Genomic DNA, 20,498 nt, shown 5'->3' on the forward strand with positions numbered 1-20,498 from the left:
TCAACTACGTTGTTTTATTAAGTCTACGACGCATCCAGAAAGAACCACCTAGAGGCTCTTCCTTCTTCTGAGGCAGGCAGTCAGCAGACGAAGTCTTATTGCAACTATGCCAGTCGATTATAGCAAGTGGGACGCTCTTGAGCTCTCAGACGATTCAGATATCGAGGTCCATCCGAACGTGGACAAAAGATCATTCATTCGAGCGAAGCAGAACCAGATACACCAGCACAGATTCGAGCGCAGACGAGAAATCGATACTCTGAAGTACGAACGACTCATCAATGATGGCCTCCTCGAGCGTATCAATGCCCTGCTCGATGCTCTCAGCTCACACCAGGAGGAAGCTAAATCGAAAGACCCGGACCAGCTTGTCCTTCAGTCCATGCTTGAAAGCGCAGCCGATCCTGCAAAGGACGAACCACCAAAACCACCAGAAGGAGTTTACACCCACCAAAAGGAGCCACAACCTACCTACTCCAAGATGATGGCAAGCTTGATCGATCAGGTCAAGAAGGAGGTTGACGAGAAAAAGTCTCCAGACAGATTCAAGGACTATATAGATGGCGTACGAGGTCATCTGACCAAGGTGCAAAATCTACAGCAGGAACTGTTGACCAAACTTGCGCAGTTGGAGAAGGAAGAGGGCTCGCGGATTACAAGTGACCAACTACACGACGGCGTAAATTATTCGTCTGTCAACAAACCGAAACCGAAGGAGCCAGCTGCACCGAAGACGACGAAAGATCCCGAACTCTTGAATCCCAAAGCTGGACTGGCCTCAAACCAGAGAAGCGTCCCAACCCGTTCGGACAGTCAAGTCTCATCTGGCGCTGAGGCCGACGTTGAAGATGACAACCTCATTGAACAGCACGACCTGGATGACGACAGCAACCTAGAACTCACTCCTACAGCCAAAGGATTTTCTCAGATCAAGATTGGTGACTTTCAGGCATCTCTACAATACATTGGTAAGAACTACGACGAAATCATGAACCAAAAGACGCACGACAGCCTCCTTGGAGAAGCCTTTAGTGCTCAGATGAAAGGAAAAGCAACCTACGCGAAGCAATGCGTTCACCAGGCACTACTTGTTCAGTATTGTCAACAGCTCGGCAAGGATGGTGTCGGGGTCTTCTTCAAGCGAGTCACCACCAAGGGCCATAAGGCTCATAAGCTTTTTGTGGATGACGTGAACGACACATACGCTCGTATCCAGGCCAGAACAGCTGAGCTAAAGAGGCAAGAACAAGAAGTGGAGGAGAAAGGAGGCGTTGAGCAGATTCAACTGCACGCTGTTGAACCTGGGACAGAAATTCACATCAATGTGCCCCAGCCAAACTCGACTGATCCAGTTGAAATAGAGGCCAGAAAGATCTTCGACACATTTCCGCCTGGTCTGCAAAGAGCTCTAGAGACGGGCAGCTTAGATAAAATCAACGATGTTTTAGGCAAAATGGCTATAGACGAAGCCGAGCAAGTGGTCGAGAAACTTGGTGAGGGTGGCATGTTGAGCTTACAGGAAGGTGTCATCGATGCTACCAACGAGGAAGGACAACAGAGGCTCCGCGAGATCGAGGAGGAAGAGCGACAAAAGAAGGCGACGGGAGAACCTGTTCAGCCAGGATTTACAGAGCCCGTTGCGGCTGTCGAGCAATCGAGTGCCTACGATATTGATTAGAGTGCTTGTCCGTAGATGATACCCCACTATATGCGAGCATATTGGCATCCTGTCTTGCATACACTCGACAGTGAACATTATTTGAACACCATGCCGTCGACTGGTACCTTGCCCTTAGATCGGCTACACCAGTCTGTCAGCTCCCTCTAGATATGCAGCAAAAAGACGTTGACGAGTTCCCACCTGCAGGGTATCTGTATGCACGAGTTTGTGGCCCGGGACTGGCTCAACACGAATGTCTCGTGGAGCAACCCCAGCCAATTCGGGCAGCGAGCTCAACTATCCACGACATTTCTTACGCATGCGCCTTCTTAACATGTTCGTAGGTCAAGTCCTTGTTTCGGGAGGCATGCACAGAATGTTTGTTCCTTCCGTTCTCTGCTTGCTGCAAGCTTTGACTGCTCCTGCTGCTTCTCCTGGTTGAGAGACTGCACTCGAAGTGGAGCGCAACAATGACTTCTTTCTACCTCGCTACCACACAGGCGAGGAATGTCGACGAAGCAGGAACGACGAGCTTGCCAAAGCAGGACACAAATGTTCAAGTCAATGGCACAATGGACTCGCAGAAAAAGGCTTCCAAGTTTCGCAGCAAGTACAAGCATGTCGAGGCTCTGCATAGAGCTGTTCGTCCCTCAGTGCTCAGTCACGACTCGCAGGAGGTTCCCAGTTTCCTTGGATTCAGAAATCTTATGGTCTTGACCATTAGTACGTCTCTTGTTGCATGATGTGGCTAATGAGCTGACACTGATAGTTGTCATGAACCTTCGCCTGGTCATCGAGAATGCTCGCAAGTATGGACTGCTGATCTCCGTGAAGTCGAATATCAAGAACGTGGACCTACGAATTGGACTGTTCTTGTACGCTGTAACACCATGTCATCTACTTGCCGCGTATATGATCGAAAGAGTGGCCATGGACCACGCAAAGAGAGCGATGGGTCTGCGTAAAAAGAGTGATGCTGGATTTAACGCTCCAGAAACCGAGCAAGAGAGACGAGCTTTTCGAAGCACATGGCGCTGGATTGCCTTTGGTCATGCTTTGAACGCGACACTGGCACTGGCCATCACTACACTCGTCGTCTTCTATGCCATTGAGAATCCGGGTATAGGCACAATATCAGAAATGCACGCAATCGTGGTGTGGCTCAAAACTTGCTCCTACGCCTTCACAAATCGCGACCTTCGTCACGCTATGTTGCATCCATCACCCTCATCAGTTGCTCTACCTGATATATACCGGTCATGTTCATATCCGAACAACATCACCTTGCGAAACTTGACCTATTTCTGGTGGGCCCCGACTCTTGTCTACCAACCAGCCTATCCTCGAACCGACAGGATTCGCTGGCTTTACGTCGGAAAACGTCTAGGCGAAGCCGTTGCACTGTCTGTGTTCATGTGGATTACATGCGCTCAGTATGCGGTTCCTGTCCTCCACAACAGCCTCGACAAGATGGTCGTCCTAGATTACCCCTCTATTCTTGAGCGGCTGATGAAATTGTCAACCATATCTCTGATAATCTGGCTAGCCGGATTCTTCGCTCTCTTTCAATCCTTCCTCAACATGCTGGCTGAACTCCTACGATTCGGTGACCGTAAATTCTACGGCGATTGGTGGAACAGTACCTGCTTGCGTAATTATTGGTCTACCTGGAACAAACCCGTCTACCACTTCATGCGACGACACGTCTATTCGCCTCTTGTAGGCCGTGGCTGGTCACACTCTAGTGCCTCAACAGCAGTCTTTGTCTTTTCAGGCTTTCTGCACGAACTGGCAGTAGGTGTACCTACACACTCGTTGCTAGGCGTGGCGTTTTTAGGCATGGTCCTACAGTTACCATTGATACAGATGACGGAGCCGTTAGGCAGGAGCAAAACTGTTGCTGGCAAAGTCCTTGGAAACTGTATATTTTGGATTAATTTTGTGTTCGTCGGGCAGCCTCTTGCAGCTATGATCTACTTCTTCAGTTGGCAGGCCAAGTATGGTTCATTAGCGTCGAGGTACCGCAATGTAGCAGCTACAGGATGAAACAGCTGTACGTTAATAGACCAGAACAGATTAATTGAAAGAACGAGTCTCAAGTTTCTACATCATATCTCTACATATACTTCATGCAGCAGAACCTAAATCCAATCCAACCACCAAAGCACCTTCCCCTTCACTACCCAACGACCCATAGCTTCTAACCCGGCACAGCCTTCGCCGCCACAACCACCAACCCCCTCCCCTTCTTCCCCTCCTCAACACCCCCCATCCCACTAAACTCATAAATATCCTTCCTCGCATACTTCGTATCCCCGCCTAAAGGCGGCGTAGGTAACTGCGTCGGACTCTGCGTTTTCGGTACAGTCTCGGCTCTCGATCTCCTCGCGCTCGCGCTCCCGGCACTCATTGGGCTAGCTTCATCCCTGTGAGATGATTTGGAGGAGGGTCGACTGGTTGTGCGGGCGCGTTCTCGGGCGTCTGTGAGGGCGGAGGTGGTGGTGGTGTTGATTTGGAGGCTGGCGATTTTGCTGGTTAGGTTTGGATTAGGGTGTTGTTGTTGTTGTTGTTGGGTTAGAGAGGGGGGAAGTTTTGGTCGATTGATGACTGTGGATTTGGCGTGAAGATTGGAGGTAGTAGTGGTGGATTCTTGAGTGGTCATCTCGGTATGCTGCGCTGGCAGTCTGATTTCCTTTGCGGCTAGCCGTACTTTGAGGTCCTCGAACAACACTTCCATGGGGGCGATATAGGCAATATTCAAGGCGTCAGACCAGGCGAGAATGTGACCACACAGTTCTCGCTTCTCTTCGGAATAAACCCATGCACCTGAATCGCCTGGGAGGCCCATGCCACCTTCTACAGTAAAAGATGCGCTGAAAGTCCGACGACCTGGTAATTTGAGCAGCGATAGTGCTGGACTGATTTTACCGACTTGACGACCGCTTGTTCGGCCTGTACAAGTGACTTGAAGTCGAGGGAGCTCGATCATTGGCGTCACTCCAGCAAGAGGTGGCTCTGTGAACGGAGCACTTGACGGCTTGTTCGACCCCCTCTTCCTTCTTCTAGCCGTCGTTGAGGACTTCCGTCCCGGCAGTACTGGGGCCTCAGGGTTAAGAGCATGGTTCAGTCTTGAGTCGTTGACCTTGATCAATGCCCAGTCGACCTCGTGCTTCAGGTTGTTCTTGGTAATGCGTTTCAGACCACTTGACGCATGAACGTATCCAAAGGAGTGCGACAAGAGGTGTTCCTCGTCTCGGTACTCTGGGTCGTCGCTAAAAAAGTTTTCAGGCACATCGTCCCAGGCTGGCTGTGTGATGCAAAAGTCTTCATCGTCAAGCCGGCCTGCGTGTACCGAGGGTGTATCGCCGATGCTACCTGTTTCAGAGAGCTCTTCGTCCGATTCTTCAGAAGAGTGCCCAGCTTCATCCTCAAGATCAGGAGGTCCATCGTCTTCGTCGTCACTATCATCCATGATGAAGAATTCGGAGCCTTCTTCGTCCATTACCATGTAATCTGGTTTGATAGTCGAAGTGTCGCTTTCGGTGTCAGATAGCTCGTCTTCATCCGAAGTATCTGCCATTTCGTCATCATTGTAAATTTCAAGCTCATCTGTAACATCTGGCAGTTCCTCTTCCGATGCCCTGAGCGTAAGACTATGGCCATATTCAGCAACCTGAGTGGTTGTCCTAGGTGCGATGGATCGCGTTGGTGCCTCTGGGCTAGCTTGTTGGTTATGTCGATCAACATCATCTGGGTCATCAAGCATGTGATGCACAGTCATACCATACGGTTCTCCATCCACAATGATAGTTCCACCAAAAGAGACAGGTGGCAAATGCTGTTCGTTTGTCCAAGCACCAATACTGGCACCACATCCAGGCCAGGGTTGATAGAGCTGCTCCCTAGGCTTCTCTGCGCTGTTATCAACGGTATCAGTGTCAGCACCTGATCTTCGTGCATTTGAGCCTCGTTTTGTAGCACGTCGAACTTGTCCACTCCTCCTGACATCGCCAGGACATACTACTAGACCCCATCCACTCTTCGGCTTGAAGCGACTACAAAGTGTTTCTCGAACACGGGCAGTGTCTCTGCATTGTACACATATCGTTGTCTTCGCCTTCTCGGGAGTACTGCCGATCATCATCAGACTAACACTGCATGACTCCATCGAGTCCTTGAGACAATTCTTTAACATCTTGCTTAGTCGTGGCATCAGCATATTGTTCCAGGTCTCCAGATGGTCTTGTGGGATGTCCATATTAGGCCATTTTTTCAAACTATCCGCTGTCTTCTGCTTCACCTTACTTGAGGCTTGGGATTTTTTGACTGACGGCTGTGTTGGATCAACCATACTCGTTAATGCGGCCGTTGAGGCTATATGTGGTTGTGCTGCTGTCTGCGATTTTGATGATTGAGGATAATCAACGCGCTGAGATTCAATCAATGACTCAAACACTTCTATATCAAGCTCTGATGGGGCACCTGCTTCATCGATAGCACAACATCTGCCAAGCTCTTCGACAATCTCCAGCAAATATTCTGCTGCATCAACAGGCGAAGGTCTGTCCTGTAGTTGATCCGGTGCATTAAAACATGCCTGTACGAGCTTCATATATCGGGTGCCGCATTTGGATGCTAGCTTGGGAATGTAGTATTTTCGCAATCTCTCATGAAACAGAGCAAGGTCGTATTTCGGTTTCCAGAAACTTGCTAGGGGTCGCCACAGACCAATTTCCAGCAGCAGCAGGCCTACACTGAAGACATCGTATGCTGGGACCGTACCATACCCTACTTCACCAGCATCAGCATGATGATAGATGATCTGGGATAGAGGAAGGTTAATATTTGATTCACCAACAAGCTTCTGCACAGGTTGCAATAAGTAGGGACATCTCAATGTCTTTCCTAGTCTGGGATTATCATTCTCTCGCAGGAATACGATGTTTGAGCTTCTAACATAACCATGGCAGTGACCATGGGCAAGATAGCTTGTGACAGCTAACCCGATGTTGTAAGCAAGTCTGAACTTGTTCTCGAGAGGAGGGAACGAAGTTTCGTGCTCGAGCGTGGCCTGAATACTGGTAGTCAAAGTCTGTCCAGCTTGAAGTGCGGTTGGATCGCTTGGTGCAGGCAGAGCGTATACCAGACCGAACCTCGAATTCCCGTGAGCCAGGGTGAAGCCGAGGAGTTTGAGATGGCCGTCCCAGGTCAGTAGTCCCTTTCCGGAGACTAGCTGTGCTACTTCATGCGCACTCCTGAAAGGATCGTGAACGGACATGGCTTCTGAAATGACAGGATAACTCCTAGCTCGAGCAACATCAACCAGAACATGGGTCTGCATACCTGGGAAGAAATACACCGCCTTTGGCTGGATGGGTTGTGTATTCTCTTTGGCTTCTTCGTAGCTTGGTGGCTCTGCTGCAGCATTGGGATCGTGCATGGCCTCTAGTCTCGAGAAATCGATGTAGAGTGGATGACTGAGGAGTTGGTGTGAGAGCTGAGCCAGCTCTTTTGCACTGAAGGCCTCATCAACGCTGACAGTTCTGGGCAGGGATGGAGGTCCACTTATAGAGTCTGCTTGCGTTTGAGCATGTATGGGTTCTTCTGCAGAAAGCTTTTGTGAACTGACCGGGTCCTGCTGGTTTTCATCCAAGTCGTACAGTAAGTCAATACTATTCCTTAACTTTTCCAGCAAGTTCCGACCAGTAGTCAACTCGTAATCCTTATACTTCTCCAGATCAGGTCGAGGAGAAGATGCTGCAAGCTTCTCTTTCAGCAGACTGCTCTTGAATGCGCCCCAGGCACCCCCTGCACCTGTAGGTGGTCCGTGATTTTCCTTCCATCGTTCCGGATGTTGTAGCTGGCCACTTTGCGCGAGGGTGGATCGTATAGTCTCCATAATGCTGGCTACCACCTCACCCAGACCAGCTTGGTCGACTTTCTCATCGATATTGAGCTCGAAGCCAGCCTCCTTCCCTTTCACAGATTGTCCGCCGGACTGCTTGTCAGCCCAGTATACACCCCATGCCAAGAGCCGGTCTTGCTGCTCTTGAAAGTCTTTTCTCAACTGTATTACCTCAAGGTCATCGTCAATGTTTGTTGACGTATTCCTTTGGCCCAAGGTGTTTTCATAGGATACTTTCGCATCGTTGTAGAGCTGAGTGAGGTGGTGAGCCGCTCGTAGGTGCCCACCACGTGTATAAGGCCCGCGGCGTTGGTGATGGTGCCACATATTAATTGGGTGCTGCTCAGAAGTGCGCTGCACACGATAACGTAATGCTCATATTTTGAAGACCATTTCAACTCCAGTCTGTCCCAAACGTTTGCGATATCGCTTTTAAGATCGTCTCTGTTAATTGTAGGCGGGTTTCAGCTACATAAGGCGGAACTCGCCAGGAAATAGCCTGGAAACGGTGGTGCCTGCTCGCCCACGAATGTGATCAATAATCGCCACTACCAGGCCTCCTTCAATCTGAAACTCATCATCCGACGAATACACGCATTATGTGACTACTGGTTGACCAAGAAATCTAGAAAGCAAAATCGTGTAGCAAATGAAATTTATTGGATGTCTGTGCCTAATTGCTACGCCTAATAGGCTTTCGCGAAACATATCCCATTTCGTGAACATGAATGAGCAACCCGTCCACTGTTGTTCTGTCTGTACAAAACTGCAAGCATTGCAAAAAAGTTCGTTCAATCATTCACCGCAAAGCACCCTCGTATCGTGATAACATAATCTCCATCGACGTGTTCTTTCTCGTCGTATGGTTGCAAAGAATAAGGCCTATGTTTTAGACTTTCAAAAGTCTTGCCGTCGAAAATGTAGAACTGCTTAACCACCAAAGCCGTACAGAGTTCTGCCTTGTCTCTTTAAAGCGTATACGACATCGAGCGATGTGACTGTCTTTCTTTTGGCGTGTTCGGTATAAGTGACTGCGTCACGGATGACTGATTCGAGGAAGGATTTGAGAACACCTCGTGTCTCCTCGTAGATCATGGCTGAGATACGCTTGACACCGCCACGTCGAGCAAGACGTCGAATAGCTGGCTTCGTGATACCCTGGATGTTGTCGCGAAGAATCTGGGACATATTAGTACGTGTCTGAATGAGCCATGACAATAATGTTTACCTTTCGGTGTCGCTTAGCACCACCCTTTCCAAGGCCCTTGCCACCCTTACCTCCTGTTGTATATGTCAGTATGCAATTGAGCAGAAATGAAGGAGCCAAAACAGATTGCCGAAGACGCGTTGGGTGACGCGACGGCAAGGTCTCGCGTTTGAACGATAACGCGGTGGTGGGAGAGTGTTGACTTACGTCCTGTCATTGTGATAGATTGATGTGATAGAAGTGACTAGTGTGGAGAAATAGATAAGTTGCGATGAACGTGATGGAGTTCGTGATAGAATGCGTGGGTGGAAAGCGTGGAAGTAGAAGAAGGAGAAACGCGGAAGTGAGAAGTGGAAAACGGAGTACAAGTAGGCTGCAGCAGGTGCTGGCTGATCCGGCGTCACTGCAATTGTCAATGCAGACCGATCAGACGGCTTGGCAAATTTCGTGATCTGGAAACAACGCAGGTCAAAGAGGCACGAAACAGAGCGATCTGATTGGTGTTGAAATTCGTGCGAGCACGAGTGAATCAGGAAGCTAGCCCTATTTGGGATGTACGGTCAGCTCAAAGTGAGTTTAGGTCAAATGTTCTCAGAAGTGGCCGTATTAGTTATTGCATTCGAGATGTAACAGGCATACTCTATAATACTTGACTCAAAGACTCCGTTTACCAAATTAAGAACGCGAACATGATCAGATCTTAAGAGCTGAGATCTAGTAGCCACAGTGAACGACGTCGAAATCTACCGTGTATTGAGCAAGCTACCAGTTCGATGTCATGTGTTTACTCATCCTTCGCCTGATTGTGCACCCTACCACCAGATACCTCTCGTAGTTAGCTTGCTCGAAGCAGGTGCTAAGCACGGGTCTATTTTGGCGACTGTTGTTCTACGCGTGCGTACCAGGCCTATCCTACGTTCCCACCAGCTAGATACTCAGCAGCCATATACCTCGTCCCTGTGTTAGTGACGGTGGCTGAAGTCGCGAATGTACTCAGACTTGCTTGGCCGAGTAGATGACGACCCATCGTGTCGATGTCCGACGTGCTTGTAGCGAGGTCTCTTGATCGCTGTTGTGTTTCCTAGCCTCATACAACCTGAATGAAATGCGGAGATCTCAGGAATCTCCCAATTCCTGACAACTCTTTACTGCTTCCAAGTAATGCACCGTGCCTCGAACATGTCCCGATGCCAAGATCTCAAGCAGTTTTGAGGCGCATCGTGAGGCGAGGCAGACCAAGCGTGGGTTGAAAGGGTAATGTCTTGCAAAAGCTCTGGATATAAGCTCGGCGAGGCAGGTTCCGCATCGATTTCAAGATTTCTCGCAGAAATGCTGTCAAGTGATCACTAACATCCGCCTTTAAGCATCCTAGAAGCCCCTGTATTCCCTTCTCTGCTTCTTTTTATACGCAGTGTAACCCACATAGCCACCACCACAAACCAGGAAGAATGCGATCATTTTGAAGAAGAACCATCCCCACCCACCGCTTTGCTTGTTCGAACTCTTGAATGTGCTCTGATTTCCAGGTCTAGATTGACCTCCTTGTGGTCCCCTCGATCCAGCAGTCGGACTGTACAAGTTTTTCGTATCGACGCTAACGATATCGAAATTGTCAGACAACTCGCCAGTATGTGCTGAGAAGCCTAAGTAGGCGGTGTTTGGCATCTTTATTGGTCCTTTCCCGTCGTCTTTAGTAACTCTGAAGCATTGTACCCAACTATCTATTGTTTTGTACTGCAGCTGTAATTCGAGTGACTGGTCCTGAAAGTATGTCAATTTTGCTTTGGTAGGCACCGATGCTCCTCTTAGACCTCGTGCCTGGCATGCTGTCAGCTCAAGGCTCCCTTTCGTCACATTCATTGCTTACCGAGCAGCCACCAATCTCATTCGCTTTACCATCGTTGTTTGCATCATACGGTATATTCCCATCCCCCATCATCGCCATAACGTAAGGAAACACTACCCCTGGTCTGTTGTTCTTGTACGTATCGAAGAAAAGTCCTAGACCCTCGAAGCGATCTGCGTGCCCAAACACTGGTCCCGGTTGTGCTCGCTCTTTCGTCACCCACAATGCGAAGCCGTCGCCATGTAGGTTGCCCTTGCCAGCAATAGAGAACTCAAACTCGATTTCCCAATTGGTCGCAGTCAGTGGTATTTTAGAGAAGATCCATCCTGACTGTGAGGGCATGTCAGCTGCTAGACGAATGTATTGGTCTGCCCGTATTATCGTGTCGCCGCCGAAGTCCCACCATCGACTTGACAGGTCCGAGTCGAGGTATGGAGGTGCCAGACTATGTGTTCGTAGCTTGCTCATGGTCAGCAAAGGGTCACCCAATTGTGGGTCGGTATAGGCGCACTGGTATTGATTTCATCTCTTTCTCTGTGTCCGACAAACCAGCTGCGTTGCTTGAGACGAGCCATATTGCGAAAAGCAGTAGGCTCGTGATCATGCTGGTACTATACATTTTGGTAGCGGTGATGGGTGAAGTTTCGGGAGACGGAGGAGCAAGGCAGTCAAGACGGAGAGCGTCAGGAGAACATCAAGTTGCTCTTTAGGTTTGCGACCCTATGCATATAATTCCGGGTCAGGAGGCGTAGCAGACAATATTTCAGGTATGTTTAAACATAACGCATCGTGGCCTCTAAAGACAGAAAGTGCACATGCGACACTATTTCGCGAGCACCAATTGGAGCGTTAGATCCACCTGGTTACGAAACTGCGGGTCGCTCTTCGAGAGGCTCGCTGCCCGAGCTGTCTTTACCATTTATTCATTGTTCAGACGACAAATGCTGTATTCGTGCAGGGAATTGAAGTCTATGTATTGTACAATCTTGGTCGCCGATCTTGGTTTACATGCTGTAGATGCTCACGGCCATTGCCACATTACCAGCAACCTGACGTTCAGAATACCTGGAGTTCATATCACAGATCCTGCGTTCTGTCTTGTCAAAAATGGATGGCCTTGTGTGATCCAGACCAACTAAACACTTTCTACTCTCATATCTTTCCACTTCCTGCTTCAAGCAAGCAAGCAAACAATCAATCCTATGTCTCTTCACGATCTTCCTGAAATTTTAGAACCCTCCTCCACCTAGTCCTCCCATGCCTCCTTGTTGCAACTGAGCTCCTTCTTTCTGCAAGCGCGCAACATACGTTCTGCTGACAACGTTCCAACCATCAATATATTTCTCCATACATGTGCTCAGACATGTTTGCTCCCTGCTGGAGAGGCTGGCACCCGGCTCGGACACACAGTGGTCAAAGCAGTTCTCATTGATCTTAGATATCAGGAACTTTGCGTTGATGAGGTTCGATTGCTGTGTGATGGCACCCTGGAGTTTCGCTTTTATGGCTGAAGAAGAACCGCCTGATGGCGAGGTACTGATTGAAGAGAAAGGCGAGGGAGAGGGTGTGGATATCGTGCTCGGAGAGGATGTGGATGAGGAATCATCGTTGTTATTGTTGTTATTTGAGCCAGACGAGGAACCGCCGCCGAAGAGACCGCCGAAAACCATATTGGATTCTTGTCTGTAACGTTTGGGCGACTTGCTGAGTAGATATAGTGTGCTTGTTCCAAAGTATGCCTGGTAAAACGGGACACCGGAATGTTAGGCAAGCCGCGCACTGTAACGAAGGCGAGGTGGCCGCGGTTCAGACAGGCTGTCAGCAATGAGATCTGATGAAAATGACTTGATAGGTCGACTTCGGAACGACTTTGTACTGCGATGAATTGAGGCGGGATCACGTGACATCTCCTCGATACTCGGGCTCTTCTTTTTTAGCCGTGAACGTAGAAAAGAGTACGTAAATATGCTAAATGTGTGCAGACAGCTCCTCATTCCAGATAACGTGTGCTCAATCCCAAATATGCTCGTTAATTCAAAAGCAGCCAGAGTCGCACTAAGTATAAAATTCCATCCAAACCTTGTCAGCTCCTGTAAGGTGTGCTTCGATCTCCCTCGTCCTACACCTTATGAACATGGTGTTCCGGCTTGTCTAGCAGCAGAGTGGTAGCCCACAACCAATAATGTATTGCTCCTTTTTCAGATTGCTCCCACCAGAGCTCGTTCTCGGTATCGTGACTTGGAGTCTCCCCGATTTCCTTATCTGAAGCGTGAATTGCAGTGGCTAAACAAGCATTGTGTACAGTCAAATACCCTAGCAGACGATGAGCCAAGGTATCAATATGAGAGATGAAGTATCGGCCTCGCGCATGCAAACTGCAAATATCGCGCGTCAAGTCAGTCGTCAAATTCTTACGTCCGCTGTTGTTCTCATTGCAATTTGCAAAGAGGTGTTTGTCGAGCAGGCGATCTATTTCTTCCAACTTTTGAATTAACTCAACGGTCGTAGCCATAACAACGACCATTCGATTATGCAGACCCTGAATCGCTGCGATATCGGTGTCATCGAAACAAGCTCTCAACATCGACTTAGGCTCATCTTGACACTCTTCAGGGTTGGCTATCGTGTCTCCCTGCAGGACAGGAGCACCAGTACAAGTACCGCCCATTTGAGGCGAGTCTTGAGTGAGTGCTTTGGCTTTCTTGATGGCAGGAATGACCTCTTCGTCACTATTCTCGGTATCTCTTTTCCGTTTCCTTGTCCCTACGACATTTCGAACCGATTGCTCTGACCGTACTGTGCTGGACTGTATCGAGACGGATCGATGTGCATCCATAGCTGGTTCTTCTGTAGTAGATGCTGTCAAGGCACGGACTCGACTCGCCACAACGGACAGTCTTCTTGACATTTCCGTTTCGTATGTGAGCATTATCGCCAGCTGTCGTCGATAACCTGCAGCATTGTAAGTAGATTTCCATTGTCGTTGAAAATATGGCGTCCTCATATCGGACTTCTTCGGATACAGGCTGAAGTAGATCCCCAGCATATCAGCCAAGTCCAGCCTTGGTGTTCTGTCCGGTACTAGTGCTAGATCCGCTGTCATGTCGTCCCATGCAGATACAAGATTGGCCATTAGATCGACGCATCACGGCTCACCTAGGGTAGACTTGAACAATCATCCTCTTTACAGCACGACTTGTCACCATCCATCACGATTGAGGGCAGGTTCTGAATAGCAGTCATAAAGTTAACTCGTTTGGCTCGACCTGGTCAGTGTGTCTCTTCATCTTGAAGTCAAATCAATTCAGTCCAGATCTGAGTTTACCTTGAGGAAACGGTTTCAGTGGGTTGACACCGCAACCTGTGTGACAGCTCAGGAAGGGCTGCAAATGACTTGACGACAACATCACCCATCCGAAGTTCTGATGTAGAGTTGACATGTACAGAGCACAGTAAACCATGGACAATATCATGGCCAATTGCCCAGCTCGACAACACGTAAGAACGATGTAGCCCTCGGTCAGCTTCTTCGATATTTGACAGCTGCCTGCACGTCTCATCGAAGGCCCTGGTCAACGCACAATTCCCAACCGGAATACTTTGCGAGGACATCGATCGACCTAGCGAATCAACAAGCTGACGGGACTTCGGACACGATTCTATCAAGGGCCGAGATTGAAGCATGTTTCGTCCTCGACGGTTCTGAGACATTGAAAGCTGCATTGAAGCAGTGATCAATTGGAGTGATTCAGCGAATGAGGTGAGTGAGCCAAGAACGGAAAGCGTTTTTCCGCCTTGAGGCGCAGGGTGGCTCAATATCGCATCCATGACGTGGCGGTGGTAACCATTGGTTGACGGTTATCACAATTGATCACGGCAATACGAGCCGTTCCAACAACCATATCAGTGAAATCGTAGCATTATCCTTACTTCCACTTCCTGGGAAAGCCGCGACCTATACACCTCTGCAAAAGCAGTATATGGTGGTGAAGACATGGCGACATGGGGCTCTTCAGCAGCCGTCGACAGACGACGACACCCCCACAACCTCCACCGATGATCGCGACAGCATCTCAGCCTCAGTTTAATGCTACCCCTCCAGCATACCACTCCATCCCGGCATACGGCGACGTTCTAGGAGGTTACAGCCAAGCACAAAACCTGTCACAACAGACAGCCAGTTTCGAGCAAGGGAACTACTCGCCTGGTGCCCATGCCATTACCCTTCAACGATCGATCGACCAGGACGCTGTGGATGAACAGTTCAGCAATATAATTGCAGGCATTGATGAAGATAGGTGGAACGAGAACGACGACGATTTCTCGATCATATTATCGGAAGATGCAGGTCAGAGCGCGCCTCGATCCGTGGAAACAACAAGAGCTGTGACGCAGAACAGAGCAGAACGGAAACGACCACAGCCAAATCAGCGATGTACCCAGAAGATCACGATATGGTCCAAGGTTTCCTTTTACAACAACTCGAAGCTACCTTCAGACCTACCTCCGCTGCGCGTGTATATTCCCACGTGGCCACTAATATGTCTTGCAGCTCAATATTCAGCCAACGCGTACAAGTCGTTAAATTCTTCGATGGGCAGGGACGCGTTTGTATCAGCCGATCCACGTTTGGGCACAAAGGCCATGGTGATTAATTCTGTACCGTGCGACGACAAGAAGACCTTGGTCTTTGCTATCCGTGGCACGAGTACTCTCAGTCTCAGAGACTGGAACGTGAACTTACAAACTGCCCCTATAAGTCCAGCCGGATTCCTCGACGATGAAGGTAATCTCTGCCACGCAGGTTTTCTCAAAGTTGCCAAAGCCATGATCAAACCAATCGCAATGCGACTGAGAAGTCTGCTCGAGGAGAACCCGAGCCGCGCAAGCTGCAGTCTGCTTATTACTGGCCATTCTGCTGGTGGCGCTGTTGCTGCTCTACTGTATTCACACATGCTCAGCTCGATACGGAGTGAGCTTAGTATACTGACTGGTTGCTTCAAGAGGATACATTGTGTCACCTTTGGAGCACCGCCAGTCACACTTCTACCACTGGCGAAACCAGATGTTAAGAATTTCCAAAAGTCTCTGTTCTTCAGCTTCATCAATGAAGGTGATCCGGTTGTGAGGGCAGAAAAGGCATATATGAGAAGTTTGGTAGACCTGCTTTCATCGCCACTACCAATCTCGTCAAAGCCAGATCAGCGGATGCGGGTGACTGCTGGCACAACCATGACGTGTCTGCAGAACTCAATGTCAAAGCTCGACTTGACAATACCTAAAATGGAGCTCACCAATCCTTGCAGCCAGGCTGTGGCTAATAGGCTAGTGAACAAATGCAGTCTCTTAGGCTACTTACAGCAAGACACCAGTGTGAAACCATCAGCACAATTCCAGCAGCAGCTAAGCACACGTCCGCAGCCAAACATCTGGTTAGTGCCCCAGGCGACATTGTCCAATGCAGGAAGACTAGTCTTGATGCGTGCTCCTGCTCAGCCATCCTCGTCAGGCGAAAAGAGCAGTTCGGCTATGCAAAGAGTAACTTCTCAGAGATGGGAGAAAGACAATCTCAGCAAGGTAACAGTCCATACTGTCACCGATGCACAGTTAAGGAACGTTGTTTTTGGGGATCCAGCAATGCACGCTATGGAAGTGTATCTTAGACGTGTTGATATGCTGGCATTGAAGGCCGTGACGGCTCGTGGCTAACCAGTAATGCATTTGCGGTATTGTTCTTAAGTAATAGTTTTGTAGCAGGAAAGTAAACGTTTCGATCCAAGATTCGATGTGCAAAAACCATAACAGTAGTGATAGGCATCAGAGGCAAGTCTTTGGCAGGGTTCGCAGACGCCCCACAACTCACATGCTCGCGCGAAGGCCCGCACGCGCCAAAACACGCTCGAGAATCTGTTTGTTTTGCTTGTTTCAGCCTCGTTGCCCTTCCCAGATTCAGCGACAACGAGGTCAATTACAATTCGAGCGACTGAGCCGATACATGCAATCTCACTAACGAGCGTTGGTGCAAACGAATAGGTACAGTGCATTATCTGTCTCCAGCTATATTAGGGTTCTTTCGTCTTCCGTCCAGACCCTGCCCCTGTACTCGACCGAGATCGACTCGACTCGAGACTGCACAGCGTCATGGAGAACTACCAGAAGATAGAAAAGATCGGAGAAGGCAAGCATAGGTTCTGAAGCACGAACCGCCTCGGCTGACCTTGTCCAGGTACCTACGGCGTCGTCTACAAAGCCCGCGACCTCCAAAATGGCGGCCGCATTGTCGCCCTCAAGAAGATCCGCTTGGAAGCCGAAGATGAAGGCGTACCGAGCACGGCTATCCGCGAGATCTCTCTTCTCAAGGAGATGAACGACCCTAATATTGTTCGCCTGCTGAACATTGTCCACGCCGACGGCCACAAACTATACCTCGTCTTCGAATTCCTCGATCTAGACCTGAAAAAGTACATGGAGGCGCTACCAGTTGCAGAGGGCGGACGCGGAAAGGCACTGCCTACAGGTAGTGAAGACATGCAACGCTTGGGATTAGGCAAGGACATGGTCAAGAAGTTTATGGCACAGCTTGTCGAGGGTATACGCTACTGTCACAGCCATCGGATCCTACACCGTGACCTTAAACCACAGAATCTGCTCATTGATAGAGAGGGCAACCTAAAGCTGGCGGACTTTGGGCTGGCTAGAGCGTTTGGTGTACCACTGAGAACATATACACACGAGGTGAGCATATTCGTAAGCGAATAAGGATTAATAATTTGCTAACAATACTTTCCAGGTCGTTACACTCTGGTATCGGGCTCCTGAGATTCTCCTAGGTGGCCGACAATACTCGACTGGCGTGGACATGTGGTCTGTAGGCGCAATCTTTGCAGAGATGTGCACACGAAAACCACTGTTCCCTGGTGATTCGGAGATTGATGAGATCTTCAAAATCTTTAAGTGAGTATATCGAATTCTTTTTGTACGGCCCTGTGCTAATTCCTGCAAGACTCCTCGGCACACCAGACGAGAATACCTGGCCAGGCGTCACGTCCTTTCCAGACTTCAAGGCAACTTTCCCCAAATGGCGACGTGAGAGCACGCAGAAATTTGCACCTACACTCGATGAAGCTGGTCTTGATTTGCTCGACCAGTTGCTAGAGTACGACCCGAGCCGACGACTGAGCGCTAAGCAGGCTTGCCTGCACGACTACTTTACTGGAGGGACGGCCGTCTACAGTCAGCGAACTTCGGCTCCGACCAAGACCAACGGTTATCATTAGTGCAGTGTCTGTTAGGCTTTTATTTATATGTTCGACGGCGTTACGAGAAACGTTATATGATTGACGAACACAGATATGGTCCACAACTCAGGGAAGATGGCTTTGGGCTAGTGAGACACGTTGTACTAGAATCTTGTGCTATCAAAAGTGGGTATGGGTTAGGTTGGAAAAGATGCTGGCATTGAAGAAGGCCGAAGTGCAAGGCATAATATCACCGGTTGCGGTATGTCTTTTGCGGAGAGCCAATTGAGCAAGACGGTTATGCAGCGAGGATTCTCGAGACAGCACAATCAATCTTAAGCTTGATAAAGATCCCATGGGGCACATGTGTCTGCGACACGTATTGCGTCTGGAAACATCGTATTGTTCTCCCGCTTATCACAACTTGGCGTCAAGCTGTTTACTTTGCACGTGTGTCTGCACCAAGGCGCAAATCTGAGAAGCTATGCCCCAGCTCAATTCATACCCTCTTCCACCGGCACCGTATCCATGTACCACCACAGCTCTCCCACTAAGCGTATCCCGATCTACCTCAATTCGCACTCCCCCTTCTCTCCACGGCCTTCGACCAACATTATCCGTTATGACCTCAAACTCATTCACATCGCTCACAAACTCATGAAAGTACTTCACTGCATTCTCTAGCAGTTTTCCTCGCTCCTCGGATCGTACAGAGTCATCCAGGTCGTCAATTTGTTTGGTACCACCTACGATAGTGCCACCATTCAAAGGTCGAGGGATGAGGAAGGACCAGGTTCCATCAGCACATTGCCGCGTTAGAGTCTTGTTGAATTTATTGCGTACCAGTACGGTTTGTCCACGAATGACTTTGGTATTTGGATCGGAGAGGGTGGGTACACCCAGACCGGAGCAGTTGATTATAACTGGCTGAACGCGGCTCTGCTGTGGTGATCTTTGAGGAAGGACGTCCAAAGCCTCTGAAAGATCATGCAAGCATCTCTTGGTTGTCCTTCCGCCAGCTTTGATAAACCTGTCTAGAAGAAATTGACAGTATGAGTGAACATTTACAACATATGTTTCGTACTTACAAGCCCATTTCACTTTGCCGGAAGTCGTCCGCTGAGCATGCTTCGTGTTCATAATGTCAAGCTCGTCTTGATCTAGGACTCTGAATTTGTCATCAACACTCGCATACACATCCCCCGTCTTCCGGCTCAGGTTTTCTATCGGAGGACATTCTAGATACTCCTCACCAGTAACGATCTGCACTCCTGATCTTGGTTCCGACCTTGCCAGCCTTTTCATGGTTTCAGCGGTGTGTAGAGCAAGACTATATTCCTTCGCAAGTTGTGCATGGAAACGACGTTGCTCAGGTGACAGTGGAGTATATGCAGGATCCGATGGCGAGAGAAATGGAATAGGTCGATAATGGGCTCCTGCCCACATTGAGGCGTAGTCTGCTGAAGATATCGATTCCTGAACAGAGTTGCCAGTCTCTGAGCGAGATCGAGATGGGAACTCTGCAGCAACAATTGTTATACTCAATGCTTTAGGTACTGCCTCCTGAAGTAATATTGCTGTTGATAAGCCGATTACACCAGCTCCGACAATGATTATGTTCGGCGAGCCAACGCTGCATGCTTGTGTCATTCTGGCAATTTTACAGGTATTTGCTGCAAAGTCAGCACTTCAACGACCTGGAACTTGTCTTGCTGACAAGGGTGGCTTGTGAAAATTTTTAGGCTTAAAGTTAGTAGATACCGAAAGCGATACAAAATTCTTTGAGGCAGTCACTGTCAAAAGGCGTAGATGCCCTCGTACTATCGCTACAGCACTGTCCGGGGTAGTCCGTGCATGTTATCGATCGATACACGCTTGCGGAGAAACCAGGCTTTTGGGCTACGCAAGAGACGGCGTGGATGGTTCATCACGATGTTCTCACGTCCCGGAAGGCATTCGGAAACTGCATTTTGCTGGCATGGATCGTTTCGAGGTGGAGAGAGGAAAAGAGAGAGAGAAAGTGAAGGGAATACTAGTAGTCCGATATGACCTCCATGCGTCGGCGCTCGGCGTCCATCAGTCCTTCGCTAGAATCAAGTTGTTATTGTCAAATCCTCGATTGTTCAGAACTAAAGACGAAATCTCAAGACCTTACGATAGTATAGCAGAGAAGCACAGGATGGCGTATCATCAGAGAAAGATTATGCTCAATGTATAGGGGAAGGACCAGCATGTGCACTTTCCTTTGTTGTTCTAAATTATCGGCTTTAATTGAGTGGATTACCATACGAAAATCAGCCCGTCGACCGTAGAGCTGATGGCTAGTATCAAATCCATGCCCGGAATATTTTTCCGACGGCACTTTTCTATTTCACTTGTCCAACGCGAGCATCGTCACCAGCTTATTAGCAGGCTAGAGCCAAGTTATTGGTTCAAGTAGTTCTGAATCTAGGTGTTCACGTTAACAGATAACTGGAATCTTCGGTAGAGCAGTAAGCTCGACTTCAACACGTGTGAAGGGCTTTGACTGCTGTGTGGTGAAGACTTGGTGCTCGAGCACAGGCTTACGTCCAGATATTTGCCAGGTTGAAGTTGTAGGGCGCTGCGGATAGCGGTTCATCGAAGAAGTGCTTGTCGGATGG

The 20,498-nt window shown here is 49.1% G+C and overlaps 9 protein-coding genes across 9 annotated transcripts; 4 read left to right on the forward strand and 5 right to left on the reverse strand.

Moving 5' to 3' along the window:
- Positions 1-106: 106 nt before the first annotated feature.
- CDC37 (hsp90 co-chaperone Cdc37) lies at positions 107-1,678 on the forward strand (the record flags this gene model as incomplete). Its single annotated transcript, XM_064897296.1, has 1 exon — positions 107-1,678. One exon carries the CDS (start codon positions 107-109, stop codon positions 1,676-1,678), a length of 1,572 nt encoding a protein of 523 aa, XP_064756246.1.
- Positions 1,679-2,130: 452 nt separating this feature from the next.
- LTR64_002933 (uncharacterized protein) lies at positions 2,131-3,706 on the forward strand (the record flags this gene model as incomplete). The annotated part of the gene is made up of 2 exons (XM_064897297.1): positions 2,131-2,383; positions 2,430-3,706. 2 exons carry the CDS (start codon positions 2,131-2,133, stop codon positions 3,704-3,706), a joined length of 1,530 nt encoding a protein of 509 aa, XP_064756247.1.
- Positions 3,707-3,860: 154 nt separating this feature from the next.
- LTR64_002934 (uncharacterized protein) lies at positions 3,861-7,892 on the reverse strand (the record flags this gene model as incomplete). The annotated part of the gene is made up of 1 exon (XM_064897298.1): positions 3,861-7,892. The coding sequence occupies one exon, from the start codon at positions 7,890-7,892 to the stop codon at positions 3,861-3,863; it is 4,032 nt and encodes a 1,343-aa protein (XP_064756248.1).
- A 603-nt stretch (positions 7,893-8,495) lies between these two features.
- On the reverse strand, positions 8,496-8,989 carry HHF1_1 (Histone H4; the record flags this gene model as incomplete). Its single annotated transcript, XM_064897299.1, has 3 exons — positions 8,496-8,744; positions 8,794-8,846; positions 8,980-8,989. The coding sequence occupies 3 exons, from the start codon at positions 8,987-8,989 to the stop codon at positions 8,496-8,498; spliced, it is 312 nt and encodes a 103-aa protein (XP_064756249.1).
- Positions 8,990-11,847: 2,858 nt separating this feature from the next.
- TIM13 (protein translocase subunit) lies at positions 11,848-12,288 on the reverse strand (the record flags this gene model as incomplete). Its single annotated transcript, XM_064897300.1, has 1 exon — positions 11,848-12,288. The coding sequence occupies one exon, from the start codon at positions 12,286-12,288 to the stop codon at positions 11,848-11,850; it is 441 nt and encodes a 146-aa protein (XP_064756250.1).
- A 449-nt stretch (positions 12,289-12,737) lies between these two features.
- LTR64_002937 (uncharacterized protein) lies at positions 12,738-13,751 on the reverse strand (the record flags this gene model as incomplete). Its single annotated transcript, XM_064897301.1, has 1 exon — positions 12,738-13,751. The coding sequence occupies one exon, from the start codon at positions 13,749-13,751 to the stop codon at positions 12,738-12,740; it is 1,014 nt and encodes a 337-aa protein (XP_064756251.1).
- Positions 13,752-14,620: 869 nt separating this feature from the next.
- Positions 14,621-16,327, forward strand: LTR64_002938 (uncharacterized protein; the record flags this gene model as incomplete). The annotated part of the gene is made up of 1 exon (XM_064897302.1): positions 14,621-16,327. One exon carries the CDS (start codon positions 14,621-14,623, stop codon positions 16,325-16,327), a length of 1,707 nt encoding a protein of 568 aa, XP_064756252.1.
- Positions 16,328-16,759: 432 nt separating this feature from the next.
- On the forward strand, positions 16,760-17,895 carry CDC28 (Cyclin-dependent kinase catalytic subunit; the record flags this gene model as incomplete). Its single annotated transcript, XM_064897303.1, has 4 exons — positions 16,760-16,796; positions 16,845-17,353; positions 17,409-17,572; positions 17,622-17,895. The coding sequence occupies 4 exons, from the start codon at positions 16,760-16,762 to the stop codon at positions 17,893-17,895; spliced, it is 984 nt and encodes a 327-aa protein (XP_064756253.1).
- A 378-nt stretch (positions 17,896-18,273) lies between these two features.
- On the reverse strand, positions 18,274-19,302 carry LTR64_002940 (uncharacterized protein; the record flags this gene model as incomplete). The annotated part of the gene is made up of 2 exons (XM_064897304.1): positions 18,274-18,890; positions 18,945-19,302. 2 exons carry the CDS (start codon positions 19,300-19,302, stop codon positions 18,274-18,276), a joined length of 975 nt encoding a protein of 324 aa, XP_064756254.1.
- Positions 19,303-20,498: the final 1,196 nt, after the last annotated feature.

The sequence above is a fragment of the Lithohypha guttulata genome (assembly GCF_036872675.1).
Source record: "Lithohypha guttulata strain CCFEE 5908 chromosome Unknown scaffold_2, whole genome shotgun sequence".
NCBI lineage: Eukaryota > Fungi > Ascomycota > Eurotiomycetes > Chaetothyriales > Trichomeriaceae > Lithohypha > Lithohypha guttulata.